We start from the raw sequence: 27,109 nt of genomic DNA, 5'->3' as shown, positions 1-27,109 counted from the left end.
AACTATCAGAAAACAAAAATACAGGGAATGGCACTCGCCCCTAACCTAGTGTATGTAAACAAAACGAAAACCCCTGCGTGTTGCAGTGTATGTCACGTGACATGCTTACCTGCCTACCTCTCTCTCCGCACTAGTAACCTTCAGCGGTCTGCTGTATAACAAGTTACATAAAAACCAGAGAATCGAACACAGGAAGAGTTCACTCATACATTAATTCAGCATCACACAGATCGAACGGGAACCACAGTCTTAACAGGGTATACAAAATCGCAAACAGAAAGCTGCGTGGTCTGAGTCTCAGCGAGCTGACCCTCGATGGAAACATCAGCGTGCCCTCTTATTCCCCCAGTGGCCTGTTCCCATTGGCGACAGCGAGAAGGGATGACGTCAGCACTAACGATGATTGAAAGGTCACTTGGCCAATCACGGGTACCTGCAAAGCGTAAGTAACCGAGAGAGCGGGAAGAGAAACACAAAGGAACACACACACAATACAGGAACGTAACACTGAGCAATTAGTACAGTAATCTAATTACACTGTAGAACATGTAATTAGTAGTTAGTAAGTAATTACTTTTTAGAGTAACTTACCCAACACTGGATGTACTGGACACTTTTAACTCCATGATAAACTCCACCAATGACTTTTTAAAAAGTTATAAAAGACTATCTTGAACGTAATGTCATATTAACATGGAGTTTGAGACAGGACTCTTTGAAAACGGGGGTCGCTCGTCACATGTTGTTGTGATATAAGGTGGACAGAGAGTTGGATTCACCATTATCTACATACACATGCTGCAGTATGAGAGTTTATCATAAGACCCATGACAAGTCAATTATGAGACATAAATAAAGTAAATACAATAAAACTAAATAATTATTTATTATTTTAAACAAATAAAAATACAAAATACCACCCAAAACTAGTTCTCAAACTAAAGATTTTGTCAGTACTAGACGTTATTTCACAGTGCATAATATTGTGGCTGACTTAAAAATGTACAGAACAGAATACTGAAGGTCCAAACCAATAGAAATCCATTCCCAACTAATGACAAACACTGACATTTCATTAGTCACGTGAACCATAACAACTTCCTACTTGAGCAAACAACAGCTAGTATGAATCAACAGCTAGTAGACAACTCAACAAAACAAAAGCAAAAGTGCATTTATAATTCACTTCCTGTATCTGACAATGCACGGTTTAATAGTGCAGTTGTAAACGAATGTGTATATCTCTTTAAGAGTTTATTCATCTGCCCTTGTGTGACAGTCTCGTGTATGAAAGTCTCTGACAGAGCTGAATGTACCTGATACGTGCTCAGGTGTTTCCGTTTACTCGCCCCTCTGTGGTCGTGATGGCTCCACGCGTGAAAAGTGCTGCTCTGCTGTAGTAAAAGCGATAATTTACGCTTTTGGATGTGAAACCCACATTTCAGCGGGACCAAGAGCGGCGCCATGCTGCACTGAAGGGCTGAGGGAACGTCACGCGTGACGTAATTTCCGGCAGTTTCGCCAATAAAAGTAGTATAGTGGGTCGTCGTACATTAGCCATAAAGGTCGTTTTAGGATTTATTAGGTCTGAAATCTATAATGAATGTGTGTTGTATTGGAAGGATGTGGTCCTAGGCTTTGTTGATTATGATAAATCTAAAAAAGATCATTTTTACGTAATTAATATGATCTTATTACTAGCAAAATTCCATATTCATAAATCTAAATTTCTAAATGCCAAACCTCTCTTTCTTATATTTGTTAAAGAACTTGAAAAATATCTATTTTCAATTAAGTTGTCTGAGAACAAAAAAGCCTTAAAAACATTATCTGTTTGTAATTCTTTTCCTTTTTTCAGTGTCATGTAATTCTTATAATGTACATTTAATTTATATCATTCCCCAATTGTTGTTGTTTTTTTTTTTGTTTGTTTTTTTTTGGTGTTGTTTTTGTATTCTGTTATCTGTTATTATTTGTGTATTGTGTTAAGCATTAATAAAAAAATAAATAAAAATTGCCATAAAGGTCAAGATTTTTAATTGATTTTAATTTACATTTTAAGTAGAAAATGCATTGTGACTTTTTCACCTTTTTTTCTTGTATACTTTTTGTTCAAAGATTTCAAATATACTGTGAAAAAGGTATATTCTCAGTTTTCATATTAAAGCCCCAATTTAAAAGAAAAAAGGAAAAAAATGAAAAGATGGCACCATATGAAAAATGCTGATGAAAACAAAAAAGGAGTGCTTTGTATATTCTATTCACTCTGTGCTATATTACGAATACTACAACAGGACATTATTTGATGTAAAATTCCACCTGCTAAACTTTTTAAAATTGTGTTTTTAGTGCCAAACCGATTAATTGGTTAAATATGTGGAAACTATGTTACCCCATGTGACTCTACCCTCCCTAGTTACAGGGCCAATTTGGTTGCTTAGGAGACCTGGCTGGAGTCACTCAGCACGCCCTGGATTCCAACTCGAGACTCCAGGTGTGATAGTCAGTGTCTTTAGGCCCCCTCACATTTACAATTTTTAAGAAAAGTTTAGCCAAATTATTTAGCGTGTGCAACAGTGTGTTGTTGATGATAACATAATTTCATGGTGGCACTAATGCGGTCATCTTCTTAGTTGATATTTACCACTTGTAAATGTTCAGTTTAATATCCGGTGTTATGGATCAACTGGGGATTGTGTTAACTGGGGATGTGCGCATGCACGTGAATAATTTTACTTGGATTTTCAGCAGATCCGTTCAATGTGAATTGCCAAGGAGCCAAGAAAAGTCATTTTACACCTTTTTATCATAACAAATGTTGGAATCATTATTAACCCGCTTTGTATGATCGATGTCTGTTCCAATGAATTTGACACAGTTTAAGAGCGATTTTAACATGGTTGCCCGTGTTAACATGGGACATTGGTTTGAATGGGAACTGGCGATTACACTTGTCAGAGTAGTAAATCTTATGTGGAAGACTTTTATTTGCAACACTAAAGCATCATAGGCTTATATGTGCCAACAATAGGCCTATACTCTTAAATGACTATTATTTATATATAAAAAAAAACAATAGCTTGATTAAAACAATTGTTACTGTTCATATGGAAGGCCTGTTACTCTAGGGATAGTGTGTTTGCTAATCATGCATACAGACCTGGGTTCAATTCCTTGTGAGTACCTGCATTTTTTAAATTATTATTATTGTTATAATAGCATCTTTTACTTTTCAAAGGTTCTGTGCATGACAGTGTCGTATGTTTGACAACCCATGACACTACCACTGACATTTTTGGTGGAGAGCAAGTACAAAGGCCAAATTGACCAATGGGTAAGAATAAATGTTACTCTGAGAAAGTATGAGAAAGTTCTTATGTGATGTGTTATCTGTATGTGATTTACAAAATAGTTTACAATAGACATGTTAAAAATACATCATAATATACAGCAAAGCATAAAATGTGTCCTGATTATACAGGATATGAATCCAGGTCACTATGTTTACTAGCAGTATGGCTTACCACGGGACCAATGTCCCAACTATAACTATTCACTCACTTTGTCTGAGAAAGTTACTCAAATGATTAGTTCATCAAGCCGTTATTCATTATAAAGAAATAAAATAAAATACTATCTATCCACAGTTTTCCTGAGCAACCACTGGGCGGCACCATGATGATTCTAATCATCTGTTTTTTGCTTCTGGTCTCGAGACACAATGTAAAAACTACCAAAATGAGCGATTTAGATGGAGAACAACCACCGTTGAATTTATTTTTTGGGAGTAAAGATGAATTGTGCTGTTGTTATCATAACAACTCACAGTATTTAATGATATCACCGTAACTAAGCTCAGACAATCTACACACTCAGGTGAGACACTGAAAAAATAAATCTTGACTCTGTGAATTATCGGCACTATACAGCCAAGTGTTTTTTGGACCATTTTTGCAAATGTAATTCTCTAAACATCACTTTACATGCTAAGAATATACATCAATAGGAGTGAAATCACTGGAGACCGGAAATTGAAAACAGTCGAATCGTGGAACATTTCCGTGTTCAGGAAAACGTTGGATAGGTGTGTCAATTACCAGACCGATCACACTGTGAATTCGGCAATAATGTCACGATTAATGTGTTTTTGTTCATGTTTTGTGTTCAAGTCTTTTATTTTGGAAGTCTAGTTCCCGTTCTATAGTCATGTGCTTCATGTCATGTGATTTCCTGTTTTATAGTCATGTGATATCCTGTTTTCCTCCATGTTCATGTTCATGTTCATGTGTCTTGTTTTCATTGGTTTATTGTCTTGTTAACTCGTTATCAGTTCTAGTTTGTCATTGGTTTAAGTTTATTAGTCTTGTTATCTTGTTTATAGATCTGTCTGTACATTGGTTGTCTTGTTACCCTTGTCCAGGTATTTAAACCGTCATGTTTGCCATGGTCCTTGGTCAGGTATTGTTAATGTAAGTTGTTTGGTTGTCCAGTCCAGTCCAGTCCAGTCCAGTCCAGTCTAGTCTAGTCCATGTTTATGTTTTTGATTATGGTTTAGCTACATTACAGATAGTATGTCAAAAGTTCTGTTGCTGAAATTGGTCTGTGCTCACTGAAATTTGCATCATTGCCCCCAGTGGCCAAAACTGGAATTGTTGTTGAACAGATGGGTACGTGTGAGTTCCAGTGTCCAGGCGAAATGTCCACATGGTGGCGCCAAAAGCAAGTTGTAATTTTTAGTTGCAAATAATATAATACAGTGAACAGGAATGTATATTATATTAACTCTACCCCCAATGTAAACTACAACCCTAAACCAGTGTAGTAAAAATGTGGAGTGGTGGTGGCGTAGTGGGCTAAAGCACATAACTGTTAATCAGAAGGTCGCTGGTTCAATCCCCACAGCCACCACCATTGTGTCCTTGAGCAAGACACTTAACTCCAGCTTGCTCTGGGGGGGATTGTCCCTGTAATAAGTGCACTGTAAGTCACTTTGGATAAAAGTGTCTGCCAAATGCATAAATGTAAATGTAATTTTAGAGCGATTGTTATTGTGACATTCATACCTCTCTTGGATGCCGCGTGCGTAGTTCCCTATTACAGATCCTCTGCACTTTGAGGCACTGGAACAATCCAATCACATGTCAGCAATTATGAAATAATTTTGTGTATTTGAAATTGTAACCCATTAACAGTAATTATGAGTGACCTTATAGCCATCTGCATCAGCCTAGCATACAGCCATCTGCAGCAGCATCAATATCCTGCAAATATGTCGGTCATATTATTGCAATATTCTTGCATCTGTTAAATCTTAATATGAAGGTCAAACAATGCAAGACAGTAAAAGAACTACCCTCTCTTGGACTGCGATGGGCACAAACAATGTCCCAGATCCTGCAAATACATTGGTCATATTATGTTAATTGAATTCTAAACAATAGTTCTTGTTAACTAATGGTCAACAACAGTGAACAGTAAATGACACCGTCAGAGACATAAGACTTCATATCCCCTTGAACTGAGATGTAGAGTTGTGATGATTCTTACAGGTGTCACAAGTGAGTAGCCCAGCAATCACATCAGGGACACCACAGTCTTCATATTGTTCCTCTATAACAAAGAGCAAGTTAAATATTAACACCTTTAAACACTAAATGCGCACACAATCTGCTGCCATAGAAACTCTCTAAACTGCACGTACAGCACAGTATGAATCTGTTAAATCTCATTTTAAAGTAAGAAAAGATTTAGAAGATCTGACCTCTCTTGGAAACTTTAAGGACAGCTGAATTTGTGTTTAGAAATCCTTCTAAACAAGGTTGCAATATATATTTAGCAGCTCCTGTAACAATCCAATCTCATCTCAAATCTGTTCCCAACTTCTTTCCTTAGCATAGTTGCAATTGTGACTCATTGACAAAGCCGTGATGAATACACTGTAAAGATGATTATGGTACACAGTTCTACAAAATGAGACATATTAAGCATCTTGTACCTCTAGACACGAGAGTGTTCATCTGTGGTTTCTAATGGTGAAGTTAGATATACAGTACAGTATGATTTATCGTCTTAATGTCATTGGGAATTATTCTGAACATCTAGCTCAATATAATTATATAATAAAGACCTTTGCGATAAATGTCAAGGCTCAAATCACACATTCTTCTGCACTCAAAACAATTAACTTTCATTTCCGTTAGGTTTACTGAATCTTGCCATGTTCATTTTACTCCAAAAATGCATGTTACCAAATTGTGTTGGGACAACATTAATATTTACTGTTTGGTTACCTGAAACAGGGCAGGAGATTTCTAGTTCTCATCATGCTTTGCATGGGACTCGACAGGGAGAATAATTGTTAACATTTAAGGAACATTTCGGGTTTAGTACAAGTTAAGCTCAATTGCCAGCATGTGTGGCATAATGTTGATTACCACAAAAATCAGTTTGGACTCGTCCATCATTTTTGTTTTTTTAAATAAGCAAAAATCTGGGTTACGGTGAGGCAGGGGCGGAGCCAGAAGTTTTTCAAATGGGTGGTCAGGAGGGGCAAGCCATCAGTCTGTGGTGGCACAGAAATGTCCGGGCATCATTTTTATATCATTGGACTGTGGGGGGTAAAATGAAACCCGGGACGGAGAGGTTTGGCGACTAGAAGAACTAAATTGTACCAAAAAATTACAACAAAAAAAAAGACTAAAATAGCAATTACGAGTGGGGTGGCCAATGCAAGGCTTCGGTCACCTGGCACCCCTGGCCACCCCCCCTAGCTCCGCCACTGCTGTGAGGCACTTACAATAGAAGTGAATGGGGCCAATTTGTAGACGATAGTCTGGAATAAATACTATTAAAAGTAAAATAATACTATTTCAAAAGTACAAGATGTAAACAAATGTGTGTTAGCATGATTTTAGTGTGATAAAATCGCTAACTAACCATATTTGTGTAAAGTTAGGCTATATCCAATTTTACAATTTCATTGCTGATGTAATGTCAACAAACCCTAAAATATTAAAATGACTGTAAAAATTACAGTTTAAACAACTTTACAGCTGAAATAATATTTGAGTTTCAACAGAACAATGAATGCAAGTGCTTTTATAAAATTATAAGCTTCACATTTCTGTGTTTAAACCCTCTAAAAATCGGCCCATTCACTTCCATTGTAAGTGCCTCACTGTAACCTACATACAAGGACAGAAGAGACGAAATTAATTATTGTGATAATAATCAACATTACGCTACAAATGCTGTCGATTGAGCTTAACTTGTATTGAACTATTAATATGCCTTAAAGTGTTATTTGATGTGTTTTTTCTGTTATGTATGAGTTTTTGGGGCTTACCGTTATGGTGAAGAGTGTCGCTTGAGCTTACGATGAGGACATTTGGTGCATAATATTTATTCCTCTCTTTATTGAACAATTCCTGGGCTAACCATTGCATGGTTACCATGCTGCACTCTTTAGTGCTTACCACCATCATGTGTAACATTCACTATCACTAGCTAGTATATAAAAAGTTACTTTGACATGTCTAATATCATTGAGTTTACCAATTCAATTCAATTCGGTTCCCTCTACACAAATATTGAGATTACATAGTAATTTTATGTTCAGAAAACTCATTTCAGTTTCATGTGGAACAGCTGTTCCCGACTGAATCAAGAATCTGAATCAAGTTCAGACAAAGACTTATTTTTTTGATCGGAAACTAATCAGAAACTTGCCGTAAATCAACCTCGTCTTACTGATTCACTTGGAGAAACCGCTAAATCTAAATGAGTAAACAAAGTGTGGAGCGGAGGGGGGCGGGGCCGGGTCGGAATATCGCGCGCCCGGTCCCCAATCGGCGCGTGATATTCCGACCCGGCCCCGCCCCCTACATTCCACACAAACCCTTTGGTCCTCATTGTTGTGAGGACACAGACAGTTTCTCAGATGAGATGAATCCAGTCGAGCTGGTATGTTGAGGTCACATGACCAGCCGAATAACTACCCACTAAATCTCATAACCGCCCTGTTTTTGAACACTTTTGATGATATTAATCATATTCATTGCACACTTTGTTAAGTGACAAATAAAATATACAAGTTGAAAATATATGATATTTTTAAATGTCATTAAAGCGACAGTACCTTTATAGTTGTTTCATGTGCAGTTGGGGTCCAGATGCCTAAAATATCAGATCACACTTAATAATCAATGTTTTATGAAGCTGTTTTTGTTTAGACAAACAATGTATTACAACTCACAGTAAACAAATGATTGACCTTAGATAAATAAACATTATACAATTTGCTATGTGATAAAACATGCACACTTTAAGGGTTAATAAATAATAAGCCATTTTTTCTTGCTGGGTGCTGTTAATTGAATCCTGTTTCCCATTTCAGATTTTTGTTGTCTTGTTTCCTGTTTTTTTCTCCTGGATAGTTTGTGAGTAGTTAGTTAGTTAAGACTTATTTCCTCATTTAGTTTTTGGTATCTCATGAGGAATAGTTTGTTCATAAATTCCTGTTCTTTCTTGTTCTTTGTGTGTAGCAGCTTAAGTGTGTATTGTTTACGTCCTGTTTATTGTTTACTAGTTTCATGTTTCTACTTATATGATCTTTATTGTTGATTTTATAAATGCATTCATAAAGCGTTAGATATATTCAAATCTGCTTCTCAGATATGCTGAATACAAAACATGCACATCAATACGGGGGATAATTATACTTTAAAACATCTTTTCAATGCAACAAATGAAAACTGAATGCAGAACATGGCAAGGACTAATTAGGACTAATTATGTTTGTTAATGTTATTAATGAAAGTTATTTCTCAGTTATGTTACAGAGAAAATATCGAAATATTGATATTTGTAAAATAATGTAAAAATCATGTTCAAAGTTTTTTCATTTGAAAAACTGCTTATAAAGAACTGCTTGTTCTTTCAGCTTCGTGTTACTCTCTGAATAAAGAAAATATGTTTTTAAATGAATCAATGAAAACTAAAAGCATTCTTTTGCTGAATAATGGAAAGTTCTTCATTTAATAAAATAATGTGAATTAGCTTTTAGTCACAAGGCTTACATTATTCTGTTTTTTCTGTATATAGGCTACATACTTTCTGTGCTACATAAACCTTTTTCTGCTTTGGAAAATTAGCTTTTTTTCTATGAACAAAGTGTGTCCAGATAGAAAACATAAATATCATTGTATTAATAAATGATGGAGCAACATCATTTGTGTGAAAATAAATAATAACGGAAGAGTGGTGGTGGCGTAGTGGGCTAAAGCACATAAGTGTAATCAGAAGGTTGCTGGTTCGATCCCCACAGCCACCACCATTGTGTCCTTGAGCAAGGCACTTAACTCCAGGTTGCTCCGGGGGAATTGTCCCTGTAATAAGTGCTCTGTAAGTCATTTTGGATAAAAGTGTCTGCCAAATGCATAAATGTAAAATATTTTTTTAAGGTGGCAAAAAAACAAAATTGTGGATTTCTTTAATGTTTTGGGAGAGAATAAAATCAAATGTCCCTTAAGCCCCATTGTACACTACATAAAATGTTTTACTTGCCTACATACACACTTATAAAACACCTAATAATAGAATATATAAAAAAGTGACACTGCTCACAGCAATGTTTATTTGTAATAGCTCATACTAAAATGTCTGTCTTAATTTAAGCAAAACCGCAGCAAATTTGAATGTCAATATTAAATATATACAGACGTCAATGAGTGCAAAGTCATGAGATCTGACGTGTATAATGACAGTTTGCAAATGAGAGCAGCACCAACTACAGGGAGTTAGCACGTTAACCAGTAACAGATAGACAAACTGCTTGTAAACTACGACATACATTTTATTTGAGTTTATTTTATTCATAAGTTTATTTGAGAAACAGCAGTTTTTTGAGCTCTCTTCAGTGCTGATTTTGATCAATCTTACACTTAGATTGAATAATACCATTTACGAGTGATACAGCTGGTCTAAATCCATTCCCACCATGCCATGAAAAGAGTGCTGAGTAATTCAGTATTGTCTTCACTGAGCATCCTGTTCATTGTGTCCTGCTGGGTACCGATGTAATTTCCTCAGATCCTGCCATTAGAAATGTCAAATCACAAATTCTCCAACTCTCTGTTCTGTTCTAACCTTTGCAATCTGTTCCACATTTCAATCTCATTCAACATACAGCCATTGAGGATAATTCTAGACCTCCTAAGTAAATTACATAGCGCCTGGTAGATAGCCAAGTGCTGAATGGCACAAAGATGGTCTTCCGCTTGTCATTATTACACCTAATCATTCAGTGACGATTGAAGTCGAAAGGCTTCGTAAACGGTCTTTTAGCGACTCCTTCTAAAAACGTTAATTCACTCAAAAGAATGATGAATAATGTGTTCAGAAAAGCAATTTCATTCTGAAGAGTCATTCTGAAAATCTTCCATGTTATGCAGAATTTCACCTTATAAAAAGTAAGCTTATAAAAGCTGTTTTATTCTACATGGAGAGGGTCCGCACATGGGGGCTGCCATGTTAGAATCACACGACCAGCCGAACACTTCTCGCTTAATCTCAGTGACCGCTCCTGATATTGGACACTTTCACTCATTGATTAAAGTAATCATGGCTGACTGTGAATACTGCATTTCTACAATGTCATCTGAAACTGAAAACTATTGATTTTAAACGATGCTGCATCCAAGCCACTATAGGTGTCAGTCCAAAATGACACAAAGACCAAAGTTACCAAGTGCACCTTTGAGTTAAGTACAATTTCTTCCAAAAATGAAGCTTAAATAAGTTTCACCAAGTAAGAAAAGACTGCTAAGAATCTTGATATTTAATGATCGGACAGAACATTCAAACACTACATATTTTGTACCACTGGAAAAACACGCGTTACATTCGTGTAGTGAATATGGAGTTAAATAAGTCTCAAAAATGTGTTTGAAAGAAAACACAGTAAAATGAAGCATTGATCAACCTCAGCGATTCTTACAAAACCTGTCAAGAAAACATCATTGGTCATATTTAACACCAAATCAATGTAATAAAATCTCAAATTATATTTTGCATAAAGAAAATGAAGTTTACATTTGAGAACATTAACATGTATTGTGACATTATTCTCAAGATTGAAAGAAATAGTTCACCCAAAATTTTAAATTAGCTCATCATTTACTCACCCTCATGACATCCCTGATGTGTATGACTTTCTTTCTTCAGCAGAACACAAATGAAGATTTTTAGGAGAATATCTCAGTTATTTTGGTCCATACCATACAAGTGAATGGGTGCCAGAAATCACATGGTTAAATCAATATCTTCAGAAGTGATATGATAGGTGTGGGTGAGAAACAGATCAATATTTAAGTCACTTTTTATGATAAATTATCCTCCCTGCTCAGTCAATCTCCACTTTAACTACACCTTCTTCTTCTTGTGTATTTGGTGATTCACATTCTTCATGCATTTGCCCCCTACTGGGCAAGGAGAAGAATTTTTAGCAAAAATGCTAAACTGTACTTAAATATTGATCTGTTTCTCCCCCACACCTATCAAATAACTTCTGAAGACATGGATTTAACAACTGGAGTCTTATGGATTACTTTTATGGTGCCTTTATGTGCTTTTTGGAGCATCAACATTTTGGCACCCATTCACTTGCATTGTAAGGACCTGCAGAGCTGAAATATTCTAATAATAATCTTAATTTGTGTTCTGCAGAAGAAAGTCATACACATCTGGGATGGCATGTGGGTGAGTAAATTATTATATAATTGTATTTTTTTGTGTGAACTATTCCTTTAAGTCTTAGTTCTTCCCAAAAAATTGGCTTAAGTAAAGTTCACTAAGTAAGAAAAGACTGCAAAGAATCTTGATATTTAATGATCTGACAGAACATTTAAACAATACATATTTTGAACCATTGGGAAAAACATTAGCATATAACAATCAGAACATATAGTGAATATGGAGTTAAATAAGTCTCAAAAATGTGTTTGTAAGAAAACAGTAAAATAAAGCAATAATTACCCTCAGATTATAAAGTCAGTGCAAATCAACAATAGAGCAATAGAACGAAACCGGTCAAGAAAACATCATTGGTCATATTTAACACCAAATCAATGTAATAAAATCTAAAATTATATTTTGCATAAAGAAAATGAAGTTTACATTTGAGAACATTAACTCTACATTTGATATTTATTTGCATTGTAACATTATTTTCAGGACTCTTAAGCACATTATACATCCCAATTCTCATTATCGCAACATGTCTGGATGTTTTACTTATATTATTCCCCTTATTGCAAAGATATCAAGAATACTACGTTGTGCATAAATTCTTCACAATTTAAATAATATATAACTTTTTAAATTACAGTCATTTTTTAATGGGGGTGTAAAATGTGTGTAACTGTCATGAAAATGATGTCACAATGTAAAAAAAAGAATCTTCTATTAGTTTTCTATTTGCAAAAATATAATTTCTTCTTTGTTTCTTGTGATTTTGTAGTCAAATAGGAGCGGCTCATTTTCTTGACAGGTTTAGTAAGCATCACCCAATAAGCATTGGCTAATTAGGATTCTCATAAGTGAGAACAATATGAAGAACAAATCAATTCATTACAATTACAGTATTGGAAGAAGACACATACATGACTCTTAAAAATACATACAATAACTTTCAAACAGGATAGCTTGGACACATTTCATAAGCGTCACTCACCCACTTAGGACATAATAAGATACTGCTATTTCTGTTGTACTACAGGACAACAATGTTATTGTTTGTGGTAGCACCTCACAAGACAGTTCCACAGTCGATCTTAAAACAGCCTTATGGGTTTTATATGTCCATGTAGTACATTAAATATCATGTATTGTGTTTTACATGGAAGGAGACAACTAAGTCATAATCAATACCGATCTCAGAAGTCCCTTCCTAGTTATATACAGAGAGAGGTATGAAAATATGTTTATATTGCATCACAATGCAAACGAAAAATTTGATGAAACTGCTCTCTATTAACAACAGGAAAACAGTCACAGTCCGAATTAGTCATTAAGAATAAAACATAAAATAAATGTGCCAGGAAAAATCAGTGATTTAATTGTATAAAGTGGATAAATGCATAGGATTCATTTCTTTACAACTGAATCTTATGAAAGCATATCCAAGTCACATTTCACCCTAATATGAATATAAAAATAAATTAGAAATGATATATTGCATAATGAAATTTGTAGTATTTCTGAACCATTATGGATGTTTTGCATTGTGCATATTGTTTTTCATGATAACCCCCCCCCACACAAAATTCTTGTTACTATAATGCATCCAGACATATTATTAATTATTATTAATACATTAAATATTATTATTATTAATGGTGATTCTAATTACTGTAATACAATGTTTATATTAGCATAAATAAAACAAGCTAAAAGTACTAAGTTATTTCAATACTTTATTAATTAAAATAACTGCATTGCAGAAATGAGAATGAGATTTATTTATAATTTTTTTTGCATTACGGTAATAAGAACTGTTGGGAAAATATGATTAATTGTCTTGATAATAATGTCACAATGCATTTAAATGGTTCTAAATATGATCTTATGCACAATATTATTTCTCACTTGTTTCTTTTGATGTTGGGGTGTAATATGCCATGGACATGTTTGTAATAGTTTTCGTGAGTTTGATCGAAAACGTCCTAGAAATACATCATGTTGGTCTATCCTATTTTACAATAGAGATACGTCAGTTGCTGTGTGTCTATTCTCAATATACATACATCTCAGTATATTTGTAATAAACAGTCCAACAGGTTTACAACATGAATCATGTATAATGTCAGTTTTTGTGCTGTAGTTGATCCTTTTCATAAAAGATTAGTCATATGTTTGTTAACATTCAGCACAAGTTCTAAATAATCAGCGTCAAAAGAAAAATCAATGTTCCCAATATATTTGGCTCTCTAAAAACATGCTTTCCTGGAATGATCTAGGATTTGGAATGCTGTTGTCTCATTCAAGCATGGGTGCTTTTCTTAAACTACTCTTGATATGTGATGGTTGCCACTAGTAAAAAAACAAAGAAGAAGCAGATGTTAGAGTAAAAATGGATTCAGATGATGACAGTGATTCATAATAAAAACAATACTTACCTAGTAGACATCCTCTCCAATAATTATGATTCAGTCCTGATGGTGAGTGAAGGGCCGTTTTCATCTGAAACAAAACATTGATAGGGAAGAGTAATACTCCACATACAGTATGCAATTTCATTTGATAAAATCTACCACGAAACCAGTGGGGATCGACTGCTCATTATATTGATTTAACAGAAATAACTTTTTGTCTTCTAGATGAATTCACCCATTCACACACCAATGGCGGCAGAGCTGCCATGCAAGGTGCTAACCTGCCATTGGGAGCAACTTGGGGTTCAGTGTCTTACCCAAGGACACTTCGGCATGTGGAGTCATGTGGGCTGGGAATCAAACCACCAACCCTGCGATTAGTGGACAACCCGCTCTACCACCTGAGCCACAGCAGTCCCAAAAGTCTATAGACTTTTAAGTCTTCAGACGACAAACACAAGTTTACATTTACGAAGTTAAAGTATTGTTTGGATTATTGTTTCATCACTAATGTGCATTCATTTTGTTCATTTGTGTACAGTATGTATGCTATCATGCAATTATGCAATCACTGATTACAATTTTAATTCAATTGCAATTTCTGTTTGCCAAACAATGGTATTTTTGTAAGCTAACTTTTCAATATTAGCTGTTTCAAGAATTGTTTAATTGCTGAAAAGCTTTTTGATAGCATGTGACACACTTTAAATACAAATGTTTTGAACAAGGGCCTTTTTTTTTAACTTTAGACAAAGGTATTCTTCTTAGAGTCAATAAACGTCAGGTTCCCACTGTGACAACTTGCCCCATAAAGTGTGTCAACATGCTCTACTATAGGGTCAAAGTTTTTTAAATGAACTGTATGTTTTGTTTTTACATTTACAACAAAAATGGTAGAAAGGTAGAAAGGTTCAGTCGCAGCTTTAAAGTATGTGTCTATACAGAAACTAACAGAAATAAATCAATGCTGAGAAATATTTAGCAGGGTAAAAAATGTTACAAGTAGCCCTAGTTTCTCCTATTTATTTAACTGAAACAACTGTTCAACATTTTATTACAGATATTAAATGACTAAATTTTAAATACTGCTGAACCCCAAAATCCCCAATGAGTGGCTATAGCTGAATACACCATATAATCAGTGCAACAGCACACCAGAAGTCATTTCTTTACCATTTAATCTGAGACAAGAGAATGATTGACTAAAGCATGTCTCTTAATTGATTATGTTGTGTACAACTTCTTCATTCTTACAACTTTTTTTTACCAAATTAAATTGGAATAAAATTCCTTAACTTAGTTCACATATGGTATCTGAAAACACACACCAAAAAAAACATTTTTGGTTTTATTTCACTTGTGTTCCCCGTCAAAAATGAATGAATTAGACTACAAAATACAGAAATATTAAGTGTTCATGAGCATCCCAATGCTTTACAGTAGATTAAGAATCCTTTAGAGGAGTCCTCGGACATCTGCTCGCTCACTCGCTCGCACGCACGCACACAGTGTGTAGAGTGCCAGGGCTGGACTGGTAATCTGGCATACCGGCATTTTCCCGGTGGGCCGACGCACTTTAGGGCTGATCAGGGGCAGATTGGCCATTTGGAGAACCGAGCCGGCTGGTGGGTCGGGTGCGAAACGGGTCGAGATAAGCTAAAATGAGCCGCAGCATTATGCAGATCAAACCACAAAACTGCGCCGCGATATGCTGAAAAGGACCCCCCCCTACAACTTTTGGGCCAGTTGCTATGTAAAATCCCGGGCCGATTTCTCTTCCCAGTCCTGTTGAGTGCCATTTTGTGTGTCATCTTTCCATGTACACTCTTTGAGGAATATTTCATCATATTATGTTGTGTTTGGGCTTGTTTGAATCGGGATAGTCTGCTGTAAGTTATGATATCTCATTTTCTATGTTATATATATGTTTCAGTAAGTAATAAGAAAAACATGACAAAAAGACTTCTGTTTATTATATTTATCTGTCTGTGGGTATTTCATACACTAAAACTCACTGCAGTTTGTCCTCTGAGTAAAACAAATGTACTCATTGCATTCTTCAAATAGAGACCCGATGATATATAACACATGGCTATCTCATCTTTTTTGGTCTTACGAATTAATTTATTAAGTCTTAGTGGGCCGCTCATTTTTGACTGGGACTACAAAATGCTAGCACAAAATGAACACAAAACAAAGATTACATTTAAATGAGCTGGTGTAAATGAACTCGGATTAATTCACCAGATCAGGTCGGATGCTCTTTGCAATTATGTCCATCTCACCTGCACTTTCTTCATCAGATCCTCCGTCCTCCGTCCATTTCTCCTCATTGGCCAATAGAGGATTCTCAGATTCACGCATGGTCTGCAGGGGGAAATAGTGCCCATCCCCTTCACTATGATAGAGACAAATTCATACAGAACATATGAAACATATGAAAAATCAATGATATACAAAACTACATACTAACATATTTTCAAAATCAACTAATCTGTGGGTTGCCTGAATAACCACTACGGTTAGCCAAAAATGATTATTAACCCTCATATTACCAAACTATGATAATCTCTGCCAACTGAGCCACAGCTGCCCCAATCAAGCTGTAATCTTGCCAATTTTATGCAAAAAGTTTTGCACCTGTGCTGTACTTCTGTCCATTTACACGTAACTTCAAATATGCCAGTGTGTGTACGATTGACAATTGTGTTTGAGCCCAACTGTTATTGTGACATTTGCACTGCAGTGTTAACTGATATGAGCTCACCTTGTGAACACTGGAACAAACCAAAGCTTTTTATTTTCCCCAAACACCTGCTGGAGGTTTCTGCTGAGCCCAACATTAAAGCCATTCCTGTCAGGACCGTTCTGAAACACTGGTGCAGAAAACGCCTCTACAAAACACGCACACATTTAACAATACAGAACACTGCATTAGTCTGTCTCTCCACACCAAAATTACTTAAAATCTCTTTATGTAGGTCTAACATGTACAATACATTTGATAACATAGGCAAAGTTGAAAAATTTAGCATTAAGTCACATGAATATAATACTTGATTTATGCGTTTTATTTAAATGCTTTCAAATTCTAATCCAATGGAACATTTTGTATGAGAACTCAGAAAGTGGCTCTCACCTAACGTTGATCTGTTTTTAGCCACCAACCAGCAGTGGTAGCCAAAGAGGAACATGAGACTGACGAAAAACATGAGAGCCACAAACAACAGAAAAAGCACATGGAATTTGGCAGGGCCATTGGGAAGATCTCCCTAAAACACAGAAACAAAAATTGTTCGAACATTTTTGAGAACAAAAAACAAACAAATGTCACAGAAAAAGAACATCAACTGTGATTAAGCGACCGCTATGTTATTCATATCCAAGGTCATATTTCTCCTTGAAATAAAAAGGAAACAACATTTTATATTTTGCATAAAGAAAAAGAAGTCTGTTTTTTAGGACTATTGAGATTTTTGCATAGTGGCATCATTTTCATGACAATTACGTGCATTTCCCCACAACATTCTCATTACTGCAATGCAAAAAAGCCTCATTCCAGTGTTTCCTGCACCATGACAAATAAACTATATTTTATCGAAGTTGTGAGCTTGCAGTATGAATTGAATGTGATGAGATGTTTTACAAAAAAGTTGAAAAAACAACATGTCTTTCTGTTGCATTACGTTCGCTGGCTGCACTCATACACCAACACAAAACATGACTATTGTAGTCTGGTTAGCGAACAAGTGACTCTTATGATCTGGTTCTTTAAATGAATCACTCACCAACAAGTCACAAGTCTGAATCAGTCGGACGAATCCTTCACTGAATGACCTCACTGAATCAGTCAGAGCGGTTACTGAATTAGCATCTGACTCATTAACTTACTCTAAATAAGCAAGAACTGCTTTGTGTACTTAAATATTATCGTGAAACATTTATCATATGACAACGAGTAGTATTTTTCAATTAAATAATACATATATTACAAATATATAATATAGTTACCAATGTTCTATAAGATATCTTTATAATTTAAAAATAGAAAATTAATATAAAACAGTGAACATATATAATTCTTTATTTACTAATTTATATATATTAAAATATACATGTATAAAAAAATTAATAATTACAGAATATACACTCACCTAAAGTATTATTAGGAACACATACTAATACTGTGTTTGACCCCCTTTCGCCTTCAGAACTGCCTTAATTCTACGTGGCATTGATTCAACAAGGTGCTGAAAGCATTCTTTAGAAATGTTGGCCCATATTGATAGGATAGCATCTTGCAGTTGATGGAGATTTGTGGGATGCACATCCAGGGCACGGAGCTCCCGTTCCACCACATCCCAAAGATGCTCTATTGGATTGAGATCTGGTGACTGTGGGGACCATTTTAGTACAGTGAACTCATTGTCATGTTCAAGAAACCAATTTGAAATGATTCGAGCTTTGTGACATGGTGCATTATCCTGCTGGAAGTAGCCATCAGAGGATGGGTACATGGTGGCCATAAAGGGATGGACATGGTCAGAAACAATGCTCAGGTAGGCCGTGGCATTTAAACGATGCCCAATTGGCACTAAGGGGCCTAAAGTGTGCCAAGAAAACATCTCCAACACCATAACACCACCACCACCAGCCTGCACAGTGGTAACAAGGCATGATGGATCCATGTTCTCATTCTGTTTACGCCAAATTCTGACTCTACCATCTGAATGTCTCAACAGAAATCGAGACTCATCAGACCAGGCAACATTTTTCCAGTCTTCAACTGTCCAATTTTGGTGAGCTCTTGCAAATTGTAGCCTCTTTTTTCCTATTTGTAGTGGAGATGAGTGGTACCCGGTGGGGTCTTCTGCTGTTGTAGCCCATCCGCCTCAAGGTTGTGCGTGTTGTGGCTTCACAAATGCTTTGCTGCATACCTCGGTTGTATCGAGTGGTTATTTCAGGCAAAGTTGCTCTTCTATCAGCTTGAATCAGTCGGCCCATTCTCCTCTGACCTCTAGCATCAACAAGGCATTTTCAGCCCACAGGACTGCCGCATACTGGATGTTTTTCCTTTTCACACCATTCTTTGTAAACCCTAGAAATGGTTGTGCGTGAAAATCCCAGTAACTGAGCAGATTGTGAAATACTCAGACCGGCCCGTCTGGCACCAACAACCATGCCACGCTCAAAATTTCTTAAATCACCTTTCTTTCCCATTCTGACATTCAGTTTGGAGTTCAGGAGATTGTCTTGACCAGGACCACACCCCTAAATGCATTGAAGCAACTGCCATGTGATTGGTTGATTAGATAATTGCATTAATGAGAAATTGAACAGGTGTTCCTAATAATCCTTTAGGTGAGTGTATACACTATTATTTATATATAATATATACATTTAATTAAAGGGATATTTCACCCAAAAATGAAAATCATCTCTTGCCATCCCTTTTTTTTATTTTTTTATACCTCCGCTCTGTATGCCTTACAATGCAGAATGAATGGTGAATGATGGCCAGAACTTTTAAGGACCAAAAAGCATTTAAAGGCAGCATAAAAGTAACCCATATGACTCCATGTCTGCATAAGTAATATGATAACTGTGGGTGAGAAAATCTCCACTTTCACATACTTATTTTTTTTTTATGATTCACATTCTTTTTTCATATCTGGAGTCTTATGGATTACTTTTATGTTGCCTTTATGTGCTTTTGGACCTTCAATGTTCTGACCACCATTAACTTGCATTATATGGACCTACATAGCTGAGATATTCTTCTAAATATCATTGTTTGTTTTTTAGCAGAAGAAAAAAGTCATACACATGGCATAAGGGTTGAATAAATACAGAGAATTTACATTTTTGGGTGAACCATCCCTTTAAAATAACCATAAATTGAAACTACTACAAGAAATACTAATCTGATGTATACAAGTTGTACATTTGTGCATAATTGTCATGAAAATAATATCAAAATACCAAAAAATCTTCTAAAGATAGGCTTTTTCTTTAAGCAAAACCAATTTATATATATATATATAGATGTGGAAAAAATTATTATACAAATATATTAAATAATATAAAAATAAAAGAATTTTAGCATAAAGCTGCAACATAACAAAATGTGGGGAAAACACCCCCGAAGGGGTCTGAATAATTTCTGAATGCACTGTATAGTGTATATATATATATATATATCCATCCATATATATATTTAGAGCTGTCAGAATTAATGCATGCGATTAATTTAAAAGTATTATCAAGTACTGTTCAGCCTATGTAAGTCACATTTTAATAACCACAGAAGCACACCAAATCTTATCTATCACCAAAACTCAGATTGAGATGTTTTTGTTTAGACGCTGTTGACTGAGTTCATGGTGAGTTCATAGCGGTGCTCAACACTGGCGTTGCCGTTTTGATGCAAATCATGATAGCCACAGTCTACTAATATTGTGGAGGATGAGAGTTTAAGAGATTTTATGCCCACTGCAATGAATATATATATATAATATTATAATTTTTGTTTAATTTATTTTTTTCCTTCTGATTTTGGGATGAAAAATGACCTAGATATTTATCTAATTTTAATTAGAATCACCCAAAAAAATTCTAGAAATGAACTTTTAAATATCTACATGTTTTACAGGTAATAAGGTATGCCTTATAAACTTATCAGAGCTCAGTTCATTTTAGAGCTAAACCTGCTTGCTAAAACTCACCACCCAGAACTTGAGGAAGTATTGAAACACTGTTGATGCAATAAACACACAGTACAGCATGGAGTAAGACAGAAACAGCAGAAAGAACTTGTAGTTGGAGAAGCCGACACAGTTGTTAACCCTGAGTGAATAAGACAAGCATGTTACCAAATTTCAAACTGTTCATAATGTAATACTGTATCCCATGACATACGATGAATAGAACTGAGAACATAAAACGACTTAATTTATAATAAAATCTTATTTACCATGGACAATGGTGATCCATTTTCAAAACACATCTATAAAATCACAGGAGTGGAGAATGAAAACAGGTCATGTTGTCCAACTGCAGAGCTAAACTTTAAATAAAGAACGTTTTTTTGTGTACAGATATCTGTTTTCAGGAAGTGGGGGTGGTGTGGGGGTTGACTTACGTTTCACAGACGGAGCAGTGGTGACATCGGTCCGGCTTTATCACTTGACAACGATCACAGAATCTGATAGCTGAAGACATGGAGATAAAGACGTTCAGATGCCTGCAGTTACATCCGATCACATGTTTAACTGCCAAACACTGCCATTCACAACACGCTGCTAAATGACTATAGTCCCCTCGCTGCTGTGCAAATTTACACATGACAGATGGCTGGATTTACTGCCAATTACGTGTTGCTGTATGAGGGTGAGGTTTTATAACTCTTATAATAATGAAAAGTCTGTCATCATTAGTTTACCTTTAATTTTTGAGTGAACTATCCCTTTAAAATCTAAAATATTACACACTTTACATTTAAGACTTGGCAAGAGGTGTGTGAAATGAAACCGTACCTCCTGATTGAGCGCGTGTGAAGATGGGGAGTTTCTTGGCAATGTCAGCGAGGATTTGCTTCTGTACATCCGGTCTCTCCTCCAGCTCGTATCGCTCTTTATCAGTGTATGATAACTGGAACTAAGAAAGTTTATAAGACAGTATTATGGGGCTTTTCCACGGCACGGTACAACTCGACACAACTCAACTCGCTTTTTTGGGGTTTTCCACTGTGGATAGTACCTAGTACCTGATACTTTTTTTAGTACCAAGCGAGCGGAGTCGATACTAAATGTGACGTCAAACCCTGCAGATCACTGATTGGTCAGGGAGAATCGTCACTGGATTTCCGACACACTACTTCAACCCGCTAGTTTTAAAGTTAGCAACAGCGATAACAGTATCATTTGTTCAAATTACTTTCGAATTGTGAAAAAAGAAATGGCTGTGCGCAAAACCACTGCGTGGTCAATAAACGAGGTGCAGACGGTCCACTCGTTAGCGATGAGCGAAACAATAAAGTCTCTCAGGAAGTGTCTCAGCTGTTGGCCGCACACGGCTACCACCGGACCTACCAACAGTGTAAGGAAAAGTAAAAAAACTTCAAGTGCCTACAGCACTATCAAGGAAAAGTGGAAGTAGTTCGACCAAATGGACGCTATCTTAACCGGCGAGCAATGGGAGGGAGAGTGCTCTGGACTGCGTTGATCCACGATGGAGGATGGTACGTTTTGTTACGTTAACTCTATACTCTGCTTGAAAGCTTCACTTTATTTAGTTGACCAGCTACTGGAAGCTTCTAAAACAACCAGGCTACACTAGTATAACGGTTACACTTGTGTAAAATCACCATGCAACAACTGCTTTATGCAGCACAATGAGCTAGTAGCTAACAGCTAACGGTCATGTTATTGTTTTGGTCAGTTTGTGTCATGTTTAAGATGATGTCACGGCAGTAGAGGCATACAGCATAATGAAAGTGTTTTCTGATTATAATAGGCATCAAATAATGATCATAATATGATCTAGCATCCTGAGCTATGGAAGTGTCACAAGCAGAAAGCATAAGCATGTGACACAAACCTTTTTAGATGGCGTAGAGGGTGGGGTGAAGATGGCCTTCCAATACGTCCAACAGAACATTATAAAGCACACATGGAATATCAATAGATAGGCCACTGTGGAGAAAAATCACATTCCATGTTTTCAGCACACTTCAGGGTAACTTAAGTAATTATAAAGATGTTGTTGACATATGCTGCCACATTACAGATAACTGCATAAGATTAGCGAAAGTGCAGAAGATTAAACTAATACATGGATTAAAATGGCAAGTCACCAAGAGTTTATACATATACTCCACCAACACTAGTTAATGCGCTCTGCTAATGTGCCATGCTTGTTATCCACAGTTTAACTGCACTATGTGTATGTATAATGTGTGAACTCATTTTTTATGATGTTGCTGCTATGTTGTACTATATTTCCCATTGACAATTAGTAAATCCAATCTTAAACTTAAGCTGTTTAAATATAACATTTCCACTTTGTTTTTAAACAACAGGTAAATCATTGTGATATGAATTAGGCTGGTTTGAGTCTTATGTGCTATGACAGAGTAAAGTTAATAGTGAGACACTTACCTCTCTCCAGATGATTTGTGAGAGTCACTGAAACACAGACGAGATCAGGATGAGTGATGTGAAACCCACTGGCTGTGTCTCACAACCATGTGAGCTGCCTACCTAGACAGTAATTTTGTGCATCATAGTTCCAGCTTAGGTTGTGAAACTATGATGCCTAAAAACATTGACAAGGTAGGTACATCAGAAGGTTTTGAAGCTGTATAGTGCCTAAAAGTGCAGTATAGGTAGGCAGCTCACTAGGATTGAGACTGACAATGGCCAAATATGCTGTCTATGTAGGTACCTTACTTGGTTTTGAAACTATATACAGTGCATTCAGAAAGTATTCAGACCCCTTCATTTTATTATTTTTCCCACATCAATCTACACTCCATAACCCATAATAACAAAGCCAAAAAAATATATATTTTTGATAAAGAAAAAACTGAAATATCACATTGACAAGTATTCAGGCCCCTTGTTATGACTCTTGAAATTTAGATCAGGTGCATCCCATTTCTCTGGATCATTTTATAGATGTTTCTACACTTTGATAAGAGTCCACCTGTGGCAAAATCAATTCATTGGACATGATTTGGAAAGGCACACACCTGTCTATAGAAGGTCTCACAGCTGTAAATGCATATCAGAGCAAAAACCAAACCATGAGGTCAAAGGAACTGCCTGCAGAGGTCAGAGACAGGATTATGTCGAGGTACAGATCTGGGGAAAGCTACAACATTTTTTGGCTGTATTGAAGGTTCCCAAGAGCACAGTGGCCTCCATTATTCTTAAATGGAAGAAGTTTGGAACAACCTGTACTCTTCCTAGATCTGGTCGTACGGACAAACTGAGCAATCAGGTTGAGCTCCAGAGATCACGTGTGGAGATCGGAGAAACTTGCAGAAGCACAACCATCACAGCAAAACTTCACTGATCTGGGCTTTACGGCAGAGTGGCCAGATGGAAGCCTCTCCTCAGTGCAAGACACATGAAAGTATGCTTGGAATATGCAAAAAAAAGCACCTAAAGGAATCTCAGACTGTGAGAAACAAGATTCTCTGGTCTGATGAAACCAGGGACCACTCATCAACTGCGCAATACCAACCCAACGGTGAAGCATGGTGGTGGTAGCATCATGCTGTGAGGATGTTTTTCAGCAGCAGGGACTTGGGGACTGGTCAGGGTTGAAGGCAAAATACAGAGATATCCTTAATGAAAACCAGGCCCAGAGCACTCAGGACCTCAGACTGGGCCGAAGGTTCACCTTCCAACAGGTCAATGACCCTAAGCACACAGCCAAGACAATGCAAGTGTGGCTTAGGGACAACTCTGTGAATTTCCTTGAGAGGCCCAGCCAGAGCACAGACTTGAACGCAATCAAACATCTCTGGAGAGACCTGAAAATGGCTGAATATTTCAGTTTTTAGTTTTTTTTTATACATTTTGCAAAGTTAGCAAAAATCTGGTTTCTGCTTTGTCATTATGGGGTATAGAGTGTAGATAGATGTGGGGAAAAAATATATATTTAAAGCATTTTAGCAAAAGGCTGCAACATAACAAAATGTGAAAACAAAATGGATCTGGATACTTTCTGAATGCACTGTAGTGCCTAAAAGTGCAGTCAAATGTTGTCTAGAAGGGCAGCTCGCTAGGTTTTGAAACTATGATGGCTACAAATGCTGTCAGCAATTTTGAGCATCATACTTCCATGATAGGTTTTGACACTATTATGACTAAAAACATTGTCTATGTAGGAACCTTCCTAAGTATTTAAACTATATAGTGCCTAAAGTTTAGAATAGGTAGGCAGCTTGCTATAATTGAGATGTACAATAGCCAAAAATACTGTCTAGATAGGCAGCTCACTAGATTTTGAGACTATGATGACAGTTGACTAGAGTTTGAAACTATGATGGCCAAAAACACTTACTAGGTAGATATCTTTCTAGGTTTTGGAAAAATATAGCACCTGACATTGCAGTATTGGTAGGCAGCATACAGGATTGAAGCTTAAAATGGCCAAAATGCTGTCGAGATAGACAGCTCACTAGATTTTGAGACTATGATGGCAAAAAAAAAATGCTGTCGTAGGCAGCTCACTTGGTTTTGAGACTATGATGGCCAAAAAAAAAATATTCTAGGTAGGCAGTGCACTAAGTTTTGAGACTATGCTGGCCAAAATGCTGTCTATGTAGGCAGCTCACTTGGTTTTGAGACCATGATGACCAAAAATGCTGTCTAAATAGGCAGCTCACTAGGTTCTGAGACTGTGGTGTCCACAAATGCTGTCAGCAATTTTGAGCCTTCTTCAGTTATGACACTTTGATGCCTAAAGACGTTGATTATGTAGGTACCTTTCTAGGTTTTGAAAATATATAGTGCCTAAAAGTGCAGTATAAGTAGGCAGCTCACTAGGATTGAGACTTACAATGGCCAGTTCACTAGATTTTAGGACTATGATGGCCAAAAATGCTGTCCAAGTAGGCAGGACACTAGGTTTTGAGGCTACGTTACTAAATAAATAATTTCCAGTAAGTAACACACTGAGTGTGAGATTAAAGGTACATAAACAGTATATCACGGTTATTTAAACGGGTCAGGATAAAGACAACAGTAATATGATTGAAACTGATATACATTGAAACGAATCTAACAGAATAATTTTGTTTTAAATCAGTATAAATAAATTATAAACAGACTTGAATCATTATTGTTTTATTCTGTTCCATGTCATCTACTTCCTTATTCCAGACGACCAACAGACATTCTTCCATTTCAATTATAACAAATATAAAATGTGAAATCTTACCGAAGCAAAGTTCAAAAACATAAGCGTAATAAGACCAAAGCACTACAGATGAAATAATGATAACGGGAATCCAGGAGAAAATCCTCTGACACCATCTCAATCCCCTCGACAGAGCCATGATCAACCCGATCCATCATCACCCGCTCTGACATCTGCTGCTGAGCCTGCCGCTACAAACTACAATCAACGCTCTGGCATCTGCTAGAAAGCCTGGCATTACCAAAACAAATCTGCTCTGAAATCCACTTGTAAACCTGTCTCTCGAAACCAAACAATTCATCCCCGTTTGTTAAATCAGATGGTATTATTTTAATCCTAAGGATTTATAAACTGATATTATATTGATACTTAAACTTAATATATTTTAATTATATTGATACTTAAACTTAATATATTTTAAATGCATTATAATTCTGCATGGTATAAATGGTATAAATTAATTTGTAATCCTTAAAAGGGGTTTACTAGCATTTAGTAGACAGACAGACAGACAGGCAGACAGATAGATAGATAGATAGATAGATAGATAGATAGATAGATAGATAGATAGATAGATAGATAGATAGATCGATAGATAGATAAACCGACTGGCAGATAGATAGACAGACAGATATATAGATCGATAGATAGACAGATAAATAGATAGACTGACTGGCAGACAGATAGATAGATAGATAGATAGATAGACAGACAGACAGACAGGTAGGTAGATAGACAGACAGACAGCTAGGTAGGTAGGTAGATAGATAGACAGACAGACAGCTAGGTAGGTAGATAGATAGACAGATAGATAGATAGATAGATAGATAGATAGATAGATAGATAGATAGATAGATAGATAGACAGATAGATAGGTAGGTAGATAGACAGACAGGTAGGTAGGTAGATAGATAGACATACAGACAGGTAGGTAGATAGACAGACAGACAGATATATAGATCGATAGATAGACAGATAAATAGATAGACTGACTGGCAGATAGATAGATAGATAGATAGATAGACAGA

The 27,109-nt window shown here is 36.2% G+C and overlaps 2 protein-coding genes across 2 annotated transcripts in view; both read right to left on the bottom strand.

Annotated features, from left to right (window-relative positions):
- LOC127659724 (iron-sulfur clusters transporter ABCB7, mitochondrial-like) overlaps positions 1 to 1,484 on the bottom strand; it is a 46,416-nt gene extending 44,932 nt beyond the window's left edge. Inside the window, exon 1 of the mRNA XM_052149673.1 lies at positions 1,317 to 1,484. Coding sequence (XP_052005633.1) covers positions 1,317 to 1,466 — 150 coding nt within the window. The 5' untranslated portion in view covers positions 1,467 to 1,484. The remainder of the gene's footprint in view (positions 1 to 1,316) is intronic.
- A 9,343-nt stretch (positions 1,485 to 10,827) lies between these two features.
- On the bottom strand, positions 10,828 to 26,244 carry zdhhc15b (zinc finger DHHC-type palmitoyltransferase 15b). The gene is made up of 12 exons (XM_052149693.1): positions 26,103 to 26,244; positions 23,309 to 23,335; positions 22,749 to 22,843; positions 21,686 to 21,806; positions 21,292 to 21,361; positions 21,124 to 21,156; positions 20,876 to 20,996; positions 17,290 to 17,422; positions 16,918 to 17,044; positions 16,436 to 16,548; positions 14,175 to 14,238; positions 10,828 to 14,088 (listed from the first exon to the last, which is right to left on the bottom strand). Exons 1-11 carry the CDS (start codon positions 26,218 to 26,220, stop codon positions 14,198 to 14,200), a joined length of 999 nt encoding a protein of 332 aa, XP_052005653.1. The 5' UTR covers positions 26,221 to 26,244; the 3' UTR covers positions 10,828 to 14,088; positions 14,175 to 14,197.
- Positions 26,245 to 27,109: the final 865 nt, after the last annotated feature.

This window comes from Xyrauchen texanus, chromosome 19, assembly GCF_025860055.1.
Source record: "Xyrauchen texanus isolate HMW12.3.18 chromosome 19, RBS_HiC_50CHRs, whole genome shotgun sequence".
NCBI classification, from domain to species: Eukaryota; Metazoa; Chordata; class Actinopteri; order Cypriniformes; family Catostomidae; genus Xyrauchen; species Xyrauchen texanus.
This window is presented reverse-complemented; position numbering and strand designations above follow the sequence as displayed.